General features: G+C 40.2%; 1 protein-coding gene across 3 annotated transcripts in view; it reads left to right on the top strand.

The window, feature by feature from the left end:
* Window positions 1-21,649, top strand: part of tenm3 (teneurin transmembrane protein 3) — a 203,763-nt gene that overhangs the window by 124,716 nt on the left and 57,398 nt on the right. For all 3 annotated transcript variants that reach the window (XM_079279453.1, XM_079279451.1, XM_079279452.1), the window contains 8 exons: window positions 4,091-4,237; window positions 9,098-9,228; window positions 9,340-9,428; window positions 12,805-12,924; window positions 14,104-14,236; window positions 14,592-14,720; window positions 19,442-19,573; window positions 19,688-19,823. In XM_079279453.1, the coding sequence (XP_079135579.1) occupies window positions 4,091-4,237; window positions 9,098-9,228; window positions 9,340-9,428; window positions 12,805-12,924; window positions 14,104-14,236; window positions 14,592-14,720; window positions 19,442-19,573; window positions 19,688-19,823 (1,017 nt within the window). The remainder of the gene's footprint in view (window positions 1-4,090; window positions 4,238-9,097; window positions 9,229-9,339; window positions 9,429-12,804; window positions 12,925-14,103; window positions 14,237-14,591; window positions 14,721-19,441; window positions 19,574-19,687; window positions 19,824-21,649) is intronic.

The following is a 21,649-nucleotide window of genomic DNA, read 5'->3' on the forward strand; positions in this document are numbered from 1 at the left end:
AACTCCCCTCAGATTTGGTTAGACTTCACAGATAATGTTTACAATTTTCAACATCCTCAGAATGTTTCCTTTCAACTTTTATTTTAATTTTTTTGGTATGCCCTGTTTTTCATCATCATATTGTGCAACAATAACACCTTCTTTCTTTGTTTCCGATTGAAGCCATGCAGTGCACAGTAGCCATTTTGGCTGTAGGCAATCTTAGTGGTTCATGTGAAACTACAACTTCAGTGCATTTCACCGAAGGCTGACTGTCTGTCTGTCTGTCAGTTTGTGTCCCTCACATGTGGGTTAATGTATTTATCTGTCTTTTTTGTCTATTGATCTGTCTTTCACTCTGTCACTCCATTTGTTGGAGAAAGGGTCATCACACAGGGCCAAATGCCTTTATTCACATCAGGCTTTAACCAATATGGGTCTTTGATGTCTCTTGAAGGTATTTTTGGACTGAAGCTAGCATTCTGTGTTGACATAAAAAACGAAAACAAGTATTGAGTATTTCCTTGAGAAGTCTTGTGAGGTGAGTAAAGCTTCTGAAACAGCATTCAGACCTTGAGACTGGGGCAGGATGGTTATGATGTTGTATACTGAGGTGTTATCCCAAAAACAATCTCTGAACCCATCGACTATCGTTCTGACAATGATGAGCCTCCCTCTGGGGGCGTAGGGGCTATATTTCTAGGGTTCCAGTGTAGCCAGCTGATATCCAAGCCAAGTCTTCCTCTTCTGTGAGCTGCTCGTTGTTTACAGTCTGATTAGCAACTTGAGAAGTGAGACAACGTACGACCAGATTGTTTCACAAGTAGCCATTTTATGCTACGTCATGTTAAACTAATAAAAAGCGAAATCTTCGTCAGTAGACAGCCGTTTGTTTCTTAAATTGATTTTTGTTCCAATGCATTCCCCTTATTTTGCTCTACACAAGGACTGGTTACCTGCATTTGACCAAAGCCCACTCAAATGTGATTGGTCAATACTACTCGGAGTACAAACAGAAACCTGAACTCAGCTTCAGTTCTTTGTTATTTCCCTCCACCTTCTCCTCATCACTGTACTTCATAAAGTCCAGGTGATTCTAGTGAATTTGACACATTTTGAACTTTCACAGAAACTTCAGCTCGTACCACTGCCAAATATGTGTCGCTATCCATTGACTTCGTATGCAATCGCACCACTTATTAAAATTATATTTGTGTTTCGTCACAGTAAAAGACACCCCGTAAAAGCTGTTTCCATGGTAACAATCTATGACAGAAACCAGTTTCTACTGCTTTTTTTCAAAACAGATTTGTTTCTGAGATTGCTTCACTAATACACCCATCATTTTCTCCACGCACTTGCAAGTTCCTCAACAGAGTGGCCAGAGCTGAGGTGCTTGAAGCAGTCCCCCTGTCCAAACTGGACACGTTTCAGCTGCATGCTGTAGTTGTTTGTCTTGTGTGTCTAATGAAAGACATACTCTTCAGTTGTAATCAGTACAGCTGTCTACACAGGCCACGTAACAGCTCATGTCTTTCACATAAATAATTTCAATCCTAAGCATATTTTTGTGCTTTAAGTCTACTACACAATGCATCTATTAGGCTGTGGACAGCTTTCTGCTGTTGGGAACGAAATGGAGTTATTAACATCAATAAGTTCATTAACAATTACTAATAATAACGAGGAACCACCCTGCGAACGGGGACCGATAACCAAACTATAGACTAAATATGTCCCCAGCGCAACATTGGACGTAACAATAGTTCTGATCACATATAAAACCAAACAAAAATCCATCTTCATAAAAACATGTTCTACAAATAATAATATATAAACAAGCATATTAAAGCTACTGCAGATGTAAAAACAAACACAGTTCACTTACCAGAGCTGCTGTTCACTATTTAAAGACAAAGTCCATCCTCCTTTCTTTGTTAATAAAGAGTTTAATCTCACGGTTGTTCAGTACATCCGTGGGTTTTAGTTCCAGGAAGAAGTCCTTCTCGATTCATGGACGCCAGTGAAGACAGTCGAGCCTCCCCAGTTGTATTTCTTGAATACGTTTTAATGCGTTTGAGGGGTAAAAATGTCCGCTCGACAGAGGCAGCAGATATTGGGTTTGTCACCGCCCAACATGTCAGGCTACAAGCTGCACTGGAAGCAGAGCAACTGAGGAAGACTGGAGCTGTGCAATGAGAAAATAAGATCATGGCAAAACAAATTATAATACATGTAGTGTATTTATGAAAAATTATTAAATTATAAAATAGCTACAACTTTGTGATTCTGTCTTGGCCAGCAGAGAAGGCCTTGCTGGCCCTGACGGCCCAACACTGCTAATACCTAAAGTCAAGTGAGCAGACTGTGGTGTGAGAAAGATGTGTATGTGCATGTATGTATATGAGGGGTGTATGTGTGTAGCGGAGGAGCGAACTACTCAGATAGTGGTAGAATGTAATCTCAAGCAGGGCCGCGCCCCGTGGGCCTACAAACAAGATGGCAGAGGTAAAAGAACTACGACAAAATAGAGGGAGGTGGCTACGTATGTAACCACGTGGATCGATGCACAATATGGGTTGAGACAATAGACTACGTACCCACGTGTCTGAGATGGTTAGCTAAATCAGTATGTGTGTCTAACTATGTGTGTGTGTTAGTAGAAAGAGGGAGAGGAAAGCCGAACTCTAAAGCAAGGCACTTAGCTCCGCCGTAAGAACAGCTTCTCTATCACGTAAAAACTCTGCGGTTGGATTCGGATCCGGCCAGCCAGGTTTATATAGTGATAGTTACAGTTATAAATCCTACTCAGGGAGCCGATTGAAACAAGAGAAAACAAAACCGAACAAAATAAAATAATCCCCAAAACAAAGCTGATCTTTATCACTGCGTTGAAACACAAATAATGCTTTCTTATCACCCCGAAACCCGGCCAGTGAATCGAGGTTCGGCCCGCCGTGGTTCTGGTCTCTAAAGTGATAAAATCCACTAGCAGTGACTGATCTAATACAACACGGTTACAGTTGCAGAAAATACACAGTATAACGGGACTCAGCGGTCCGCGATGCGTGCACAATAACACGTTCTAAACACTACAGTAACTTAAACAAAACAAGCTAAAGGAATAACACACTAAATCACCTAAATTAAGCCCAGACACCAGCTAAACTCTTACTATGAGAAGGTTTCTTTTGGAGTTTTCTTTCGGATCGGTCCTTTGAGTGGGGAACTCCACTCGGTTGCGCAGCTCCAAGCATGGCTTAGTCAGCCATGAGGTCAGAGTCGGACCCCAACACTGTGTTTTCCTTAGTACAATTGACAAGGACCCCCCCCCCCCCCCCCCCCCCCACTTCACCAGACCCTTCCCAACAACAATATGCTAAGAAAAGACAAGATGGTCCAGGTAGTAGCCTACTCTCAATGCCATTCTTGTCTCAAAGTGATACTTTTGTTGGGGTATCTCTAATGCTGACATTTCTAAGGAATGAATCACTTCTCTGCACAGCAGTACTGTGCAGCTGCTGTGCTGCTGACACGCTGTCAAAGTTTATTTTAACCAAGATTGTTGTCAAATCAACCATAATTAAGATAGTTTAAATTGTACCTCTTTGGGAAATTGATGAATTTATACTCCTCTCCTTATTTAGACTGTTTAGTTTTACATCTAAGCCAAAGTCTGTTTTTGCCATCAATCTGATGAGTAAAGGTTACTCCTGGACCACACAATATATATATTTTTTTATTTTGTCAGATCGGTGAACTGAGAAATACTTCAGTGTGGTGTCAGAGGATTTCACCCAGCAGTGTATACAACCTGCAATGAACCCTACCTCAGCCTTAAGAGGCTGCCAGCTTTTTATTTTCCGGTGAAGGTCTCAGTGCGGTTTCAGAATTTTTACTCCAAGCTGAGGGAATTACTGAATATGTTGCGATGTTAAAATGATTGATTAATCTCATCCATGAGAGCTCCAGTACAAAACTATGATCACCTATCTTCAAAAACGTATATTGGTTGAATCCTATTTCACACCCTGATGGCCAGCCGTGACCCCGTCCCGGTCTCTCCCACTGCTCTAACTTTTCTAACCGTGCGTTTGTCTCCTGTGCCCAGAGGGTTGTCCAGGTCTCTGCAACAACAATGGACGGTGTACTCTGGAGGCCAGCGGCTGGCACTGCATCTGCCAATCAGGATGGAGAGGGGCGGGATGTCATGTGGCCATGGAAACACTCTGTACCGACAGCAAGGACAACGAAGGAGGTATAATTGTGTTCATGATATAGCCATGTTAATAGATAACCCAGTTTATTTGTTGGATGGATAGACGGATGGATGGATAGGATGGGGTGTTCAGGAACGAGTCTCATCTTAAAACCCTAGTCTAGCTTTTGTTTTAAAGTCACTTGCATTTAAAATGGTAGCCCAACAGTTATTACATCCACATAATGTAGATCAGGGGTCTTCAACGTTTTTCAGGCCAAGGACCCCCAAACTGATAGAGAGATGGAGCAGGGACCCCCGACGATATATATTGTGTAAAATTGTGTTTTATATTAAATGGGCCTAGTGCCATGTATAAACATACCTCTTTATTGTGCATTCAATACTAAGTTATTCAAATAATACACAGGTTCATATATTCATGCTTTCATGCAAGGTACAGTGAGTAGGGTGGCCGTGCCACTGCCATTCATGAATATACCTTGTCAGCTGATACCAATGCCAATATCAACATTGTCTGTCAACTGCATGATAATCATGCATACAAGCTATTCAAATTGATGTTTTCATTTTAAACATAAATGTGGAAACAAAAAATGAGTGATGGCCTATTAGTGCCACTGCCATGCATAAACATACCTGTTATGTTGCATACGATACTGAACTATTAAAATAATGGACAGATTCATGTTTAGAGAACAAAAAAAAAGATTTTTTTTCTTCTTTTTCTTTTTTTAATTGTCTAATCAACCAAAAATTTCACGGACCCCCTGCAGTACCCCTGTTGAAGACCTCTGATGTAGAGAGACCCGGAGACATCAGCGTGTGGATGATCATATATGAAGCTATAACATAATTTTATGCTCCCCCTTCAAAAAATAAATATTCATTTGCAGCAACCAATCAACCAAATCGACATTCTCACTTGACTCACAGTAAGACAACAAAGGTCAATGCAGGCATTAGCTTAAGTATGGGATCTATCAGAGGTTCGTTGACTTTAGACTCAACTTGACAAGATCAAAAAAGACTGTCAACTCGACTTGAGACTGCAAGAGTTTAACACCAATGACTCGTGACGTTACTTGGACCTGAGCCTTTTGACTTGAAAATACATGATACCCTCCCCCAATTCCAAAGATGAAAAAATTTAAAAAGTGTGCCATGAATTAATTTATTTCCTGAATCAACAAATATTAACGCTTTTCATTCCCGGCAAATCAACGCTTAATTCCCCAGATCCTTCTTTTCCAAATACTTCAAGGGATTCTTATCCAAAATGTTTGTTTATGTTATGTGTTCTGTTGACATATAAAAGCCAATGCATCATTATCTGATTTATTAAAAAAATTTTGCTTAAGCAGTCCAGTATCGATTTTGGGTCTACTGTTGATTATCTAAAAGGAATGAAATGCATACATTTAAATAATTAAGTGGCTAATCTGCCACCTGCTGAGAGCTGCACATTGATGTGTAGTGTACCTGCAGTGGTTGTTCACTGACTGTACCTACAAACTGCAGCTCCTCAGCTCCTGTCGTAATCCTTGGGGGAATACTGGAACCTTGGACTCGAAAAAAATGCAATAGAATTAGTTAGAAATGTGTTTTAAATCTGGGATCCGAAACAATGGAGAAACCAGCAGGAGTTAACTAGGTTTTTATAATGATCCAACCGAAAAAAACGCAGCCCAGTGTTGCCAGCAGCACTAGCTCCAAAAGTCACTAACATTTCAGCAGCGCTTGACAGCCGGTCCCTTCATGCCTCCCTCTAAAGCCACTCCCCTAAAATGATCATTATGAACGTAAACAAAGAACATGAACTTTTGTAAGTACTCATAGCTGAAACAACGATAACAACAAATTATGCGGCTATTGTCCAACAAAAAAGCAGAAGACAGAGATTTGCTGAAGCCCTGATAATTGAGGGGTGATTATTCATCTTGGTAGAAGTTTTGGTCCGGCTGCTCTTTGTGGATTTGCAGACTTGCGTATTCTGTGGGATGTTGAGTTTTAAGATGAGACCGAAGATTTGTGGTGTTTTCATCTTAAGTCCCGATTTCTTTATGGCAGAGCTTGCACATCACTTCGTTCACGTTTTCAGGCTCTCCTTTTTTGTTTGGTTTAAAAACCAAATAAACGTTAAATAGCCGTATTTGAACATCTTTCCTGCTGGAGTTGGGGCTACAAGTGTAATTACTAGGGCTGTATCGAATAGTCAAAGATTCATTCAAAATGTTGACATTAAAATTATTATTATTAAAAACGTACAGACACATTGCATGTAACAGTCCACCGGCTTCCACCTTCTATTCCCCTCTCTCTCCCACACAGACACACACACACAGCACTGGGCCCCCATCTCTGTAATTATCTCAATATTTATTCCAAAAGTCAAATTTATTGAAAAAAAGATGTGTGTAATCATTTCTGAAATTCACAACATGTCGAGCAAACTATTGTGCTTCAATCCATATTTTCATATTTGTTTTTACTCTCCCACACACACCTGTATTAATGAGGCGGTCCAGCAGCAATCTAACAGCACCATGAATTACATATAATCATAATATATATCACATAACCACAGTAACACAAAACCAGACGTATGAAAGCAAGAGAAGGAGACTGAACAGTGGCGGGCTGTGCATTTTATACCTGGGCCTTCACTGCTGTCCTGCAGCTGAAATACCACCTTATAACCACATTGTGGTGCCACAGCTAATTTTTAAGGCTGTAACTATGTACGTCTTCTTATTAAACCGTTCGGTATGAGTCCTTTGAATAACGCTCGAGCATTTAGTGAATGCAAAAGCCTAAATTCAGGAAAATATAATGTTCTCAGCTGGTCTGGCTGTGGGATCCACCATCATTCCTTAATGACAAGCCACGACCCAAAGAGAGTGACATTTTACTTTCACAACATGAATGTTGAACGCACCTCTCTGTAGTGTCTTTCCTCCTCTCAGCACCTTGTGTCATGGTGCAGCTCAACTCAGTCAGAATGCATTTTGATTGGTTGACCTAAATCACGTGATGTGATTCACTACCCATGAGCCTCAGCTGGGCCGTTAAATTTCGTGATAGTCACGTGCTCACCCACTGACCAATCACAGCACACTGCACCTCGCGGGAAAGCTACAGATGAACACTGAGCTGCACCTAATGCTGACGTCATTATAGGCGGCTAGCGGCCGCTGACACGTCAAAGAATACGCCCAACATGTCAAACTAAAGATCTGATTGGTTGAACACTATGACAATCAACAATATCGCCCCCATGTACTTTAACCTGCACTGGCGGCAGAGCCGAGGCTGCAGGCATCTGGCTCTGTTCTTACATAGACACATAGAGGTGAGATCTGAGAGCAACTGAGAGCAACTGAGGAAGACAGTAGCTGTGCAATGAGAAAATAAGGTAATGGGAAAATATTTTTATAAATTATAATACATGTAGTGTGTTTAAGAAAAAATATTTTTTCACAAAAATATTTTTTTTTAATATAAATAGCTTTGTGATTCTGTTCAGGCCAGCAGAGAAGGCCTTGCAGGCCCTGACGGCCCGCCACTGAGACTGAATATAGCCCACAATTCATAACAGGCATTGCCTATTTAGTAGTGGATACCTGAGCGTCGTTATCGTGGCCAACCAATATCTTGTTGCACGACAATCTCAGCATATCATCCAAATTTAGATACCAGATTTTTTTGTCGAAGCATTAGATTTGTTAATTACTGTCAGGATTAAAAGAGAATTTCAACCAATTTAAAAATGCTTTCCAAGATACGATGCCAACCCGAGCCTTACCAGCACAAAACATCAGCTATCAGCTAGGGTTGATGAGCGCAGTGAGGTAATTGGAAAGGTACAGAGGAAAGAAGATGAGAAAGAAAAGAAAACAAGACAGAAGATTCAGAGAGAAGGGGGATCACTTTGTCTGTGTGTGTTTAGGTGTGTAGGTGTGTGTGTGTGTGTGTGTGTGTGTGTGTGTGTGTGTGTGTGTGTGTGTGTGTGTGTGTGTGTGTGTGTGTGTAATGGCAGTCCCTGGTGCCTGTTCACCAGATGTACAACGGCTTTTATAAACTAACAGAGACAAATGGCTGCCCATATTTTATTACCTTACATACCTCCTTCTATCCTTCCATCTCTCCATCTGTCTCTCTGCTCTACACCTCCTTCTCCCTGTCCTTCACTTATCCCTCCCTCCCTAACCTCTCTTTCTCCATCATTCCATCCCTGCTCCTCATCATTGCAGCCCTCCATCATTCTTCCTTCAATCCTTAACTCCTCCTTGACTTTATTTCTCTTGGCAGCACCTAATAAACACATACTACTCACATACTAATTCTACTGCAGCTCTCCATTTTTCCCTCATTAATCAATTTCTTCTTTTTCCCCCCTCATCGAAAATTGTTCTTCTCTTTGATGCCACGACACGTTGATCCATCCACTTATGTTCATCTGTACATTTTCACTTTTTTTCTCTTTTCATTTCATTTTCTCCATCTCTGCCTTTATTTTTAATTTATTTCATTCATGTTTGAATTGTCTTATTTAGACAACACAGTATCTCACTTGTCCTCTCTTCTTCCCCAATTATTAATGGTATATTTGGCCATCCTCTCCATCCATCAACCTCCATCTTTATCTCTTTTTCATGCCTTCATCATTACCACTTGATTCCTCTGTCCTTATTATTCTTAATCCCTTCATCATCCTTCATTGCTTCTTAATCCCTCTGTTGCCTGCTTGTCCCTGCATTCACCCATCCATCCACATCCTGTTTTCATCCCTTCATCCTCCTTTCATCCACCTGTAACTTTTGCATCATCCATTTGATTTTCAGGTTCGTATCCTCGCCTCTCAGGTTTCTGAATATAATAATTTTGTGTGTATTTCAGATGGCTTGACTGACTGTATGGACCCAGACTGCTGTTTGCAGCCCTCCTGTCAGAACCAGTTATACTGCAAAGGGTCACCTGACCCGGGGGAGGTACTCAGCCAGTCTCCGTCCCCATTGGCTCCTCAGCAAGTAAGGAGCTCCAATCAGAAATTAAGTCAAAATAAAAACTTAACTGTCATTTCCTGTAACAAAAGGAAGCAATATTTGTCAATCTATGTATGTCCTTTTATTTTCCCTTAGGCTGCCAGGTCTTTCTACCAGCGCATCCATTTCTTAGTTGGTCCTGAATCCACTCACATCATCACTGGAGACAGCCCGTTCAATAAAAGGTAACGGTGTCTCTCTCTGTGTTGTTGTTTTCTTCTGGGCATACAGTAACATCAGCAGGGCAGCATAGGTGTCAGACAGGTTGTTAGTAAATCCACATTTTAATCCTGTATTTCAAACCATGAGACGAAAGCACTCGTTTGTTGTCAACATCTAGTAGGTTTTGCAGCACTACGTCCTGCGCACAGTTTTTCAATGCAGTGGACTCTGGAGGTGTTAATGTGTTCTTCTTTGTTTTCACATCTGCGCTCAACACTCACTTTTAAAAGAGGCATCAGCTTGTGGTTACCAAAACTGAAAATTTGATTGTCATTATTAGCCACCTTATATTTTGAGTTATTAAGATACCATGCAGTTATATGGCATAAAAGAATAAAAGCTTTATTACAGTCCACCAAACAAAATTCTTTGTAGTTTCTTTGTAGTTAACGACACGTTAACTGATACAAGTTAAGATTCGAATTCACCCTCAAGTCCTGCTGTAGAAAATTGTCTGTACAAATTGTCCTTAAAACAGATGCCTGTGTGCATGTGCCTGTGTGCAGATGCCTGGTTTTCCGATTGTAACCGAGCAACTGTTAGTGTGGAGCCCTGATCCAAACAACTTATTGCAAACAATAAAGATATTGTGAGTGAAATGCAATAAACATCAAGACTGATGCTCCAAAAAGAAGAGATTCTTGTATTTGTATTCTTTAATAATATACGGTATGAAACAAATTTGAGCAGTTTCAGGCATCTGTTACGTGCTTTACTGAAAGGCAGTTCTTTAAACACATTTCATCATAATGGGATCATTAATGTTTTTTTTCTTTCTGTCGTGGTGATTGTTTGACTCATTATTCTGCCTGCAGGTCGTAGCTCACCCTACTTATTTACCATAGTATTTACCATAGTATGAGCAGTTGACTCAGCTTTCTGTCTGGATGAATAGAACTGAAAAAGTGTGAGTGAGACAGAGTTCACAGTACAGGTTTGCTTTTTTTGTTTTACTTACCAAAAGCCATTTATGCACACGTCTGCCTCAGACATCACATTCATAATACAGAGGCAGGGCCACTGTCAGGAAAGAAACATGACGGCAATTCTGTTCAGCCGTTTGTCTTTTGTCACATTTTTTATGGTAGCCTGAATGTTTCATAAGAGCAGAAGGCCACAACCCTGTAATATAAATGTCCTGTATTTCCATAATGGAATGGGCCTGCAACCTTACAATATATAAATGTTTTACTAGACCTTAGACCAAAACAGTAGTGTGTGGGGGTGGGGGTCGGGTTCACACTTTAAAAGACAAAGAAACAATCTTTTAATTTCCCTTGAGCTAACATTGAGAAACATATACTCACATTATACTTGTAGAAGGACACAAACATACACGGTGGCACATAGTGTAGGCACATATGCAGAGGCATCATTTGCATGCACACCTTTACAGGAGTACACATACAGACGGTTTTCTGTGAACATAATCAGTATGATGCACAATGACTGACAGCTTATTAAGAGCTCAACGTTCTTTTTGTGACTTGAACTGTATAAATAGCTAATTTTACGAGTCCAAATCCAGACTTTCTAATTGGCTATTAGCTCTAGCGATGTAGTCAGGACCCTGGATTTCGATAAGCTGGTGGATGGTTTTACACTGAAAAAATGCAAGAGAGCTCAGAAGAAGAAAATCCCAATCAGGTGTGCAGAATGTATTTTCCGATGCTGTCTGGCTGATTGATAACACGTATTATATCTTATATTGACATAGTTTTACATAAGTGAATCTGCCTGTTTAAACGGCAGTATTCTAATATAAGGTTCTGTACTATTGTAACACGTCTGGCACACACATTTTAGTGTAGGGGCTATTTTGATGGTAAACAGCTGTGTTTTCATACAGGACGTGTTTTTAACCCATGCCTACTGCTGATGATTTAGGACTCACGCAGTCCCTGCAAGAGCTACGTTTTTCGGGGTTCCAGTAATTTGAAAACATGGAAAATAAGAGAAAAAAAAGAAAAAGTTGCACTGCACAACCCGAAAGTGTAAATTCCTCTATGGTTGGACTGATAGATGAGGCAGATTCTGGTCAGTTTTAAACTAACTTCCTGGTCAGGAAGAGATGAGAATCTCTTCCTGACCAGATATAATCAATACATTTTAATTTATATTATGTTGCAATCATTATTGTCATTTGAGATCTCTGCCCACAGAAACAATTCCATTGTCTTTTGGTCAGACTTTACTCCACAGGCTGTAAAACCGACAATAGATTCTGGTTTCATTTCATTAGTGCCATTTTTAATTTCTTTGGTGAGATCGATGATGAACTAAATACTGTTTCTGAGGCATTTTCTTCCTCATGGGTACTGAATAATAGGACTTTTGTGAACTGGTCAGATTTAAAGCTATTCTCAATACAATACTTGTCAACTATTAGAACTCCTAATTAACACCAAAACCTATATGTTTTAGTTCATATTAATACATCATGACATTTGTGGAACAGAGATTTTAAATGACCTTTATCACTGCATGTTCATTAATGGACAGAAAACGGGAACGGAATTGAGAACAAAATGTCAGAAAAGTTTTCAGGGTAAATGGTTCTGAAGTTATTGACCAAAATACAATGATGTTTACAATACAACAAAATATTGTTGTATTGTAAACATCATAACATACGTTAAACATGGGGAAGTGCAGGCCTAAATGTTAGAGCAGCAAGCTTGTGGAGGTTGTTGGTTAAATCCCCTGGGCCGACATGATTAATCCCCATCCTCTCAACAGATAAGACTGGTTCTGTAATGTGTAAATGACCAGGGCTTCTTGAAAAAGACAGCATTGCTCTCAGTGGAACTCTACCATAAATAAGTAAAAGTGGAAAAATAAACATACAGTAGTAAGAAGAAAGGTAATTCAAATTGAGTTAAATTGAATGTGGCTGCTGAGAGCAGGGATATGGTGTAAATATGCATTTCAGTGTGATGAGGATGTGCAGGCATGCTATGCGTGTAGCAGTAACATCAGTGTCCTGTTACAGTGCTCCCACTGCTCAGCAGTTACCTCCACAGTTGTTGTTTCAAGTGATGTCTCACTGCACTCTGCCATCCCTCTCACAGGGAGTAACAAACAGTGAGGATGAGAAAGGCAGTGGTTTCTCTGAGTGGTAGTATGCGAGTGTATTATTGTATGTCAGGTCCTAGAAAGTTGTCTAGCACTGGTTTAGCCCAAGCACAGGGACTCGGGTCAAAGACACGTGGTAGTATTTCCTCCCCATGATGGCTAAAGTTTTCTCAATTTGTTACAGTAACATATAACAATTATAAATGATGAATAGTTCAGTTTTGATAAAGATAACCTCAATCTACCATCTTTCTCTCTCTCCAGCTTGGTGTCGATAATTCGAGGTCAGGTGTTGACAGCTGACGGAACTCCTCTGATTGGAGTCAACGTGACGTTTGTCCACTATGCTGAACATGGATACACTGTAACACGCAAGGATGGCATGTGTGTGATTTATTATTTATACGTATACACAATATTTGTAAACGTCTATTATATATGTACGTTTAAAATGAGACACTTCTTATAACAAAACATGGTTCTTATATCCCTGCAACACTGTCCTCTATCCATTCATATCCTGTTAACATACAGGCCAAAAAAACATCAAACTGTGTAACACTTGTATGTACTTGTGTGGTACATGTATAGTACCACTGACTGAGAAGCCTAAATGATCCTGACAATTATGATATAATAATAAATCGTGAATTGTAACTTAAGTAGAGTAGCATTTAGAAGGGATGAACTTAACAAGCATTTTGTAGCAAAACCTTCCCTAAACAACCTATTTCATTCACATATTTCCTTCATTTTTTTAGGCAAACAGAAATAAAACAATATTAATCAACAAACAAATCATTCACTCTTTGAGGAAATGCCTAGATTACCTCATATTTGTATAGCACTTAACAAATTGCACAAAACATCAGTTCAGCAAAACAAAGGGAACGTACTTAAATCACATTTAATGGATATTCTGATCGGCCCCTCCATCCTCTACAGGCTCTATCCTCAATCTCAAGCACGTCGGCTGAAGAGGTGTGAATGTGTGCAGGAGTAGAAATGTAAGACTCTTGCATTGGAAATGCATTGGAATCAAAAGGATGCATCAATCGCAGCAGGACACACACTCCAGTACACACGCACATACACACAGAAGCACACAGAGAACAAAAGACATGCAAAGACTCACTCACCCACGCTCAACAACATATGGATAAGATATACCTACATTTATCCCAAGGGAAATCGTTGTGCAGCAGTTGCAGTACAAAGTAGGAAAGAGTGCAAATATAAAGAGAACAAATATATCAAGAAATAAAAATATCAAGAAACATATGTATAACAATATGGGCGAAAATACAAAAAACAATGTTTTTTTAAGGGTCCAAAATTATATACATGGTTAACGTTAGGGGCTAAAAATATAAACATGTTTAGCAATAAGGAGCAAAAATATAAACACGGTTAACGATAAGAGACAAAAATATAAACAAGTTACAATAAGGGCCAAAAACATAAAGAAGGTTAGCGATAAGGTCCAGAAATATAAACAAGGTTAACAGTAAGGGCGCTGGCACTTACAGTTCATACGTATTTGCATTTTGTGATGTGCTGCAGGTTCGATCTCCTGGCCAATGGTGGGGCATCCCTAACACTGAGTTTTGAGCGTGCTCCCTTCATCACGCAGTACAGAACCGTGTGGGTGCCATGGAATGTCTTCTATGTGATGGACACACTGGTCATGAAGAAGGTGAGCGGTGTCACTGCTGTCTGTCTAGATATTTGTCTGACATCACAGAGTCATGGACTGATGAGTGCCTGACAGAAACTACAGTTTTATATGTTTCAGTTACTTAAAACACCATTTTGAAGCTTTTGTCTTTTTGATGTTTTCCACTGACTTGAAATTGAATTTGTTACTGACATATAATTATTTGATTACCTCATGGAGGAAGAATACATTCCTAGCTGTGGTCAAGTTATTTCAATGACTTCTACAATAAATGACACTGACTCACTGGCTGACTATGTATGTGACTAATGAACTCGTTGTTTCTCAGTCAATAAAAAGACTAAATGTCACACGTTATGTCCGGCTGTTTCAGGAGGAGAATGACATTCCTAGCTGTGACCTGAGTGGCTTTATCAGACCCAGTCCTGTCATCGTTGCATCTCCTCTTTCTACGTTTTACAGAAGTTCAACTGAGGATGGCCCCATCATACCTGAAACACAGGTAAGGAATCCCACAGAGAAGGCCTTTAAGTAATTCAACCAATATCCAAAGCCAATGTGTATGCTGTTGATAAAAATACGATCTCAGCCTGTTAGAATGGTCAGTGAATCATTCTGTCATGGTTAGTTCAGTTAAAAACGTCATTGGAAAGTATCAGCATACATGAGGTATCAGCCGAAAGTATCAATCATTAAGGCATTCATTTAGTTCAATGCCTCTTTCTTCTGCAGATATACCGGTAACTCAAATATGATCATGCAGATACAATACACATATTTTAAATTCAGTGTGACATACACTTGCTGGGTCCATCACAAACAAATGTTCATATATCCAATCAGAAATCATAAAAAAGATACTCCTGATCAGTCCAGAACTTGCTTGAGAATAATCTTTTTTTCTCATGATAGTTAGGAAAACAGAGCTGCTAATGGCTAATTCAGAATACTTTTAATGCTGTCAATCTCCCCAAATATAAACTAATGTCGGATAAACGAAGAAGGGCTTAAGTTGTAGCCCACAGCGTTCCTCAGTGACTGCATGGCAACGTAATACATATATACAGCCCGCATAGCATCATGGGAGCATCATGTTCGAAAAGTTATTATCCCTCAAGTAGAAGAAAGAGAAAGAAGCAGTGTATTATATTTTAACATTCAGCACATATACACAAATTTATCCCTGGACTGTATAATTCAAGAATAAAATCTGGTAAGATTGAGCCCTCATCTCAAACTGTGTGATTTATTTCATGAGATGACAAATCCAATTGGCATAATGCTAATAATTTGTCAATAACTGATGCAGTTTAGGTCGAATTATAGAACTATAGTGCATGACTCAGTTTTTATTCTTAAACCAGATGAGGCCAGTCCCCAAATGTTCTGAATAAAATAAAAAAATATAGTTGTATACTCTCTTTATAGCACTCAGACTAGCACATTCAACACCATTAACATGATATGAAGGCTAGCTGTCAGAGAAACTGCTAAATGCTAACACATTTAACAGGTTTTGTCCTGGACAGACACACACACACACACAGTCCCACCTTGTGTGCTGCCTCTAATTTCCTATAATGATAATAACACATCTGTGTGGTTCTTTATCGTCACATTGCATGTGTGTATGCGCCTGACTATCTGCGATGAAGGGAAAAAGTGTGTGGATGAAGAAAAGCGTGTGTGTGTGTGTGTGTGTGTGTGTGTGTGTGTGTGTGTGTGTGTGTGTGTGTGTGTGTGTGTGTGTGTGTGTGTGTGTGTGTGTGTGTGTGTGTGTGTGTGTGTGTGTGTGTGCGCGTGCGTGCGTGCGCGTGGAGATCAAAAGCAAACGAATGGAAAGCCGCTACTTAGCTTTTGGTAGAGCTGAGTCCATTAGTGAGGAGGGCAGAGAAAAGGGCAGTCTTAAAGGGGATGTAATGGATCTGTAATGAACACTAAATGCCTGGCTAATGAAAAGGCAATAGTGCAGTTGAAAAATATAACACAGGAACACCCTAAATGGATCATTCCCTGAGGAGCTTTGTTTTTCTTCTTTCATTTTTGTATTCTTTGATATTTCTTCCCAATCTTCTCTTTTTTGGAGTCCACACAATTCAACACAGGTCTTCCTTATCCCTTCAAGATGTCTAAAATGGGAATAAATGAAAATGTATTTGAGTTTCTGAACTTCGAATGTTTGTATTTTTTCTCCAGCCAAACCGTTAGTGGAATAAGCAAACCTGATCTGAGGGTAGTGGGAAAGGAAACCAAAGCACCTTAAAAAAAAGAACAATTTCCATGCAGTAGAAAATCAGTAGTAGCACTTGAACACTTTGTGCCACTAATGACACACTTCAACCCTTGTGTGTTCTTTTATATCATGTAACTTCCTTGGAAATGCAGGACTGCAGAGTAGCTTTAGCCATAATTTCTACGTGTAATAATGACATTGCACTCAAGAAGTTAATTGCTGACATCTGGAAGCACAGCGACGTCTCTAAAACCCTACTTGTCGGCGGGGCACATAGGGTTGGGCGGGTTTTTTTAATTTCTCACAACAACCATATTGGCATAGTTTGTCACCCAAAAAAGTACATGAACATTCTAGTAAACAAATGCATCGTGCGCCTCTTCTCCCTCCCACCTCCACTGAAATTGGATCTCCTTCAAGTTGCTGGCCTCAGCTCGGCAGTAAATTACACACGACCTGTCAGACACTAGTGGCTCCATTAGTCTGTTCATAAACAAACATGACATTACGTTAAGCACGTTGTCATCTTGCTAATGTATCATACTAATGTATTACACATTGGATTTCGCACAGAGAAGCCGTCGGCACATGTTGCTGATGTCGGCTAACTTTTAATTTGCCAAATCGTGTCATTATGACATTATGCTGGTTTAGCCAGTTTGCATAAAATGAAACGGTGTAAGCTCGTACACCTGACCCCACCAGTGTATCGGAAATTGAGATAACTCTAGGCGCAAGAAACACAAGCATATAGGTGATCAGCAAGGTTGGTAACAAACCCCCAGGTCAGCCAAACCCCTTTGGAAGAGAACATTAAACATTTTTCCTAAACTGTCTAGGTCAGGGTTCGATAAACGTTTTTGAATGGGGGCCAAACAAAGAAAAATAGATGAAGTCATGGGCCTAACAATAGTGACTGCATAGTTTTCAACCAGTTACACTGCAAGAAGATCAGTGTTTCTAAGCTAGAACACCCCACGTATCAGTGTATAAAGTACTGATGCTTAGCTTCATAGTGTCTTCTAACGTTATACTCAGAACCTGGACTTCTGTGTAAAAGTACAAGTTTTTAGTTTCCTGAAATTTTGGGCACTCAGTCTCTATCTTCCGGCTTTTTGGTTCTGCCATGTTTACTTAATCGTCTGAGTTAAATGTTTTCATCGACCAGGTAAGTCAAGTATTTGTTTATAATGTCAGAGACATCTATTGTTCAAACTAAGAAGCTCAATGTACATACAGTGCGATTTGTTAGAAAAAGGCTATGCTCAAGACATATTCTAGTTTATTTTGAAAATAATCACAGCGGACCATTTCAAAACGATCAGTCGGCCGCACTGACTCACTGCTTCAACTTTGACCTACTGTGCTTGCTGTAGGTGTGCATGCACATAGGTTCCCTGTGCAATGATGTATGCTGACAGTTTTGCACATTTTACTTTTGGTTTCCCTGGAAATAAATTAGGTAATCCGGATTACAACCCATTTTACTGTTTGTGTAACTTGAACCTTCATGGCTCAGCAATTCATTTTGTGAGTACATTGTTATCATAACTGATCGAAGTAATGGCCAAATCTATGATAAGAATACCAAAAAAACTCTTCATACTTGATGGATTTTCAAGATGAAATGTCTTTCTTGCTCTCTCTGTGACTTTGCCAGTCTGATGGCATGCTGCTACCCTCACTCTCCACCAGCAGCTCTGTGCCATCCCACTGTTGACACTCAGTGATCATCAGTGACGTTGAGACATGTCGCGTGTCCTCTGCTTTATGGCTCACCTTGCTCAGGTTCAACACAAGGACACATAGATAGATAAAATAGATAAAAACACTTACATTCATATACCTGCCTAGATGATAAGCATACTCAAACACACGTACACCTGTAAATTAATTCCTTCAGTCATTTTTTTCCTCTCTTCTCTCTAACAAGCAGAGAAAGAGCAAAGGTTATGTGTCATTTGAGAGTGAGCAGGGAGCTAAGTGGCAGATTTGAAACTAAAAACGGTGTCTCACTGAGTTTTAAAAGGTCATGGAGGTGTCAATATGCATGTTTGTGTGTATTCTGATCTGAATCAGAGCAGTCCTGCTGCTCGTCCTTCACTTGCAAGTCTTCCTAATAGAATATGCACATTAAGATGATGTCCTCCAAAGATGTAACAGAGGCGATGTGGACTTTTAGATGCATAAGCACCCCCTCAGGTTTGGAGACATCACTTGAAACGATGTGCAGCCAGACTTCGTTAGCAGCTGCTTTACCATGTTCTCACACAGCAGGGACTATGACACAGCTATCTTTGATTATTTCTGTTATTTTGAGGAGCTGTAGCTCGTGGCCAAAACATTGACAAGTGTAATCATTCACTCACTCAATGGTAGACCTTATCAGAATACAACGCAGCCTCAGATCCGCCTTGTCTGGCAGATCAATTTTGATCCAATATGATTCATTCCCCGCACAGACTCAATTCTATCTATGTGATGCCACTACCGGCAGCACCTAATAGTGAAAGTATATTCTTCATTATTTTGTTGGAGATACAAAATTAGGCTCGTAGGTAATTGTTGTCAGCAGTGAATTTAACTCTATGTGAGCCAGTTTAATTTAGAAAGTGCCAGACAGGTATTTTGCCAAATTCTGATCATTTCGATTAAGTATTACATCATTTTTTCTTAGTAGTGATTAAAAAGGGGGATATTGGGGGGGGCGCATTATGGTTCTGGTAAGACAAATAGTTTTGTAAATTCAAATCCTGCTTAAAACTGTTTCTGATAAACATATAACCCAGCTCTAACACATACATTTGACTGTATTGAGTCAAACAGTAGCCAGACTCTTAAATATGCACACCTGTCATGGTCCCAGATGGTTGCTTGTTTTCTCTCCTCCGAGCTGCGAGCCAATTAGCAGTCCATTCCCCTACAAATATGATGCTTCGAGACAGTAAGCTAGTGTTGGGTGCTGATGTATTTTCTGTGTTACTCTGCAGGTTTTACAGGAAGAAACCTCAATACCAGGCAGCGATCTAAACCTAATCTACCTGAGCTCCAGAGCAACGGGGTATAAACCGATCCTCAAAGTCACCATGACGCAGTCATCAATACCTTTCAACCTGATGAAGGTAAGATATGTCATATACATTGCGGCCGCCGTCTGCAGCGTTCTCCCTCATACCAATGGAACCCTAACCTGAACTACCATTCGGTGACCTTTGTGTCTGGTGCTGTTTCTCCAGGTTCACCTGATGGTGGCAGTGGTGGGACGCCTTTTCCAGAAATGGTTCCCCGCCCAACCAAATCTCTCCTACACCTTCATCTGGGACAAGACGGATGCCTATGGCCAACGCGTCTATGGACTGTCCGAGGCAGTTGGTGAGTTTGCTGTTAATAGCACAGTTAAAATAAAATAACATAACATAAAACTTTTAAAAGTGTGCACTGTTTTGACCTCGCTGAGACTGTGTGAAGACTGTGAAAGGCTGGTCCAAAACAACAACAACAAAAACATGATCACCTTGGATTTTTAACCTTGACTTGGAGCAGCCAGAGGCACCTGCTCTGAGAACCCGAGGCTCCTCTTTTTCATGCAACGTGTATGTTAGTACAGAGGGGCCTGACTGTGAAATTCCTTCATGTCGAGAGTGAAATTTAAAAACACTCCTGAAGTTGATGGGGAGCCAGGCTAATTAACTGCAATGTATGATCTGAAACACGTTCGCGTGGAAAGCCTCACAGCAGACTTCTATAGACAAGTATGCCAGCTCTCTTTTCACAACAGAGAATGGAAATGCAAAAGCATCCCGAATGATTTTACAATTAACTCACTTTGTTTATATGAAATAAGTGAAATAAGTGTTGTTATGACCTGAAGGTTACTGGTTAGAATCCCTGGCCTTGCTACGATAATATGGCTGAGCACCGTAAATGAGTACCCCTCTCTCTCTCTCTCTCGCTCTCCCTCTCTCTCCCTCTCTCTCTCTCTCGCGCTCTCTACTGCCGTATCTGCATTTATTTGGAGCATTGGTTGTGTGTGATGTCAGAGATGAAGGTTACTGGTCTGCAAGATGCAATTAAATACAAAGACATTGCAGTATTACAGGATGTGAACTAAGCATGTATATAAGAAGTGGAAGTGGTGATCATGACGTCACCCATTGGTTTGTGGCCTACAGTTTTGAAACCTTGAGTTTGGCATTTTGGCCGTTGCCATCCTGTTTTTTTGCTACCAGAAGTGACACGAGAGGATGGAATTAAGTACAACCAAACGCTGAATCTGACATTTTCAGGCAACCAAAATGTTGAAATTGTATTATTGTCATCATATAAATTAGGTACATATATATATGAAATGTAACTTCTCACGAACTAACCCATCCCTAGCTTATTGGGAGAGAAGCACCTGGAGAGCGGTTAGGGGTTTAGTGTCTTGCTCAGGGACACTTCGGCACAGGACTCGTAGCAGCCAAGGATTGAACCGCCGACCCTGCGTTTGCCAGAAGACCCTCTCTACCCAATAAGCCACGGCTGCCCCCAAAATGATACAATTAACTTTCATGAACTGAAAACACACTGTGAAAGGGTTAAAGTTCTAAGATGAAAGATGACACAGAAAATTCCCAGACAAAGTAGCCACCTGTCAATCTCACAGTAGACCTGTCCTAAAGTATACCTGCAAATGTATCATGCTTTATTAAAGAAAATCAGTGATAGAGATTGAGACCATAAACTCATGTTTACAATGTTTACTGAGGTAATAAATCAAGAGAGAAGTAGAGTCATTTTGTCATAGACTTCGATACAATCTGACTTCTTTTTGTAACTAGAGGAGTCGCCACCTGCTGGCCAGTAGCGAAGTTGCAGGTTTAAGGCACTACTGCATTGGCTTCACTTATCAGAATCTGAGTTTGTCTCCAGGATGTGAAGCAGGCAAGTATAACATCAATGCTGCTTGGATTGTAGCCAGCTGTCTGTGCAAACAAGTTCATGTTCATACTTGAATGAATTGAAATATTCCTGGCGACAAATTTACAGTGAAATGAGGAGAAAATGTCTGAACCGCGACGTTAATCTGGTCAATGCAACTGTTACCCTCTCAGTAGCCCAGGGGTGGAGGATCTTTAGAAATAATAACAATAGCGTATGACACAGATGGAGAGAAAATGTATACAACAATTAAATTGCACCAATTCAACACAAAA

The sequence above is a fragment of the Melanostigma gelatinosum genome (assembly GCF_949748355.1).
Source record: "Melanostigma gelatinosum genome assembly, chromosome: 11".
NCBI classification, from domain to species: domain Eukaryota; kingdom Metazoa; phylum Chordata; class Actinopteri; order Perciformes; family Zoarcidae; genus Melanostigma; species Melanostigma gelatinosum.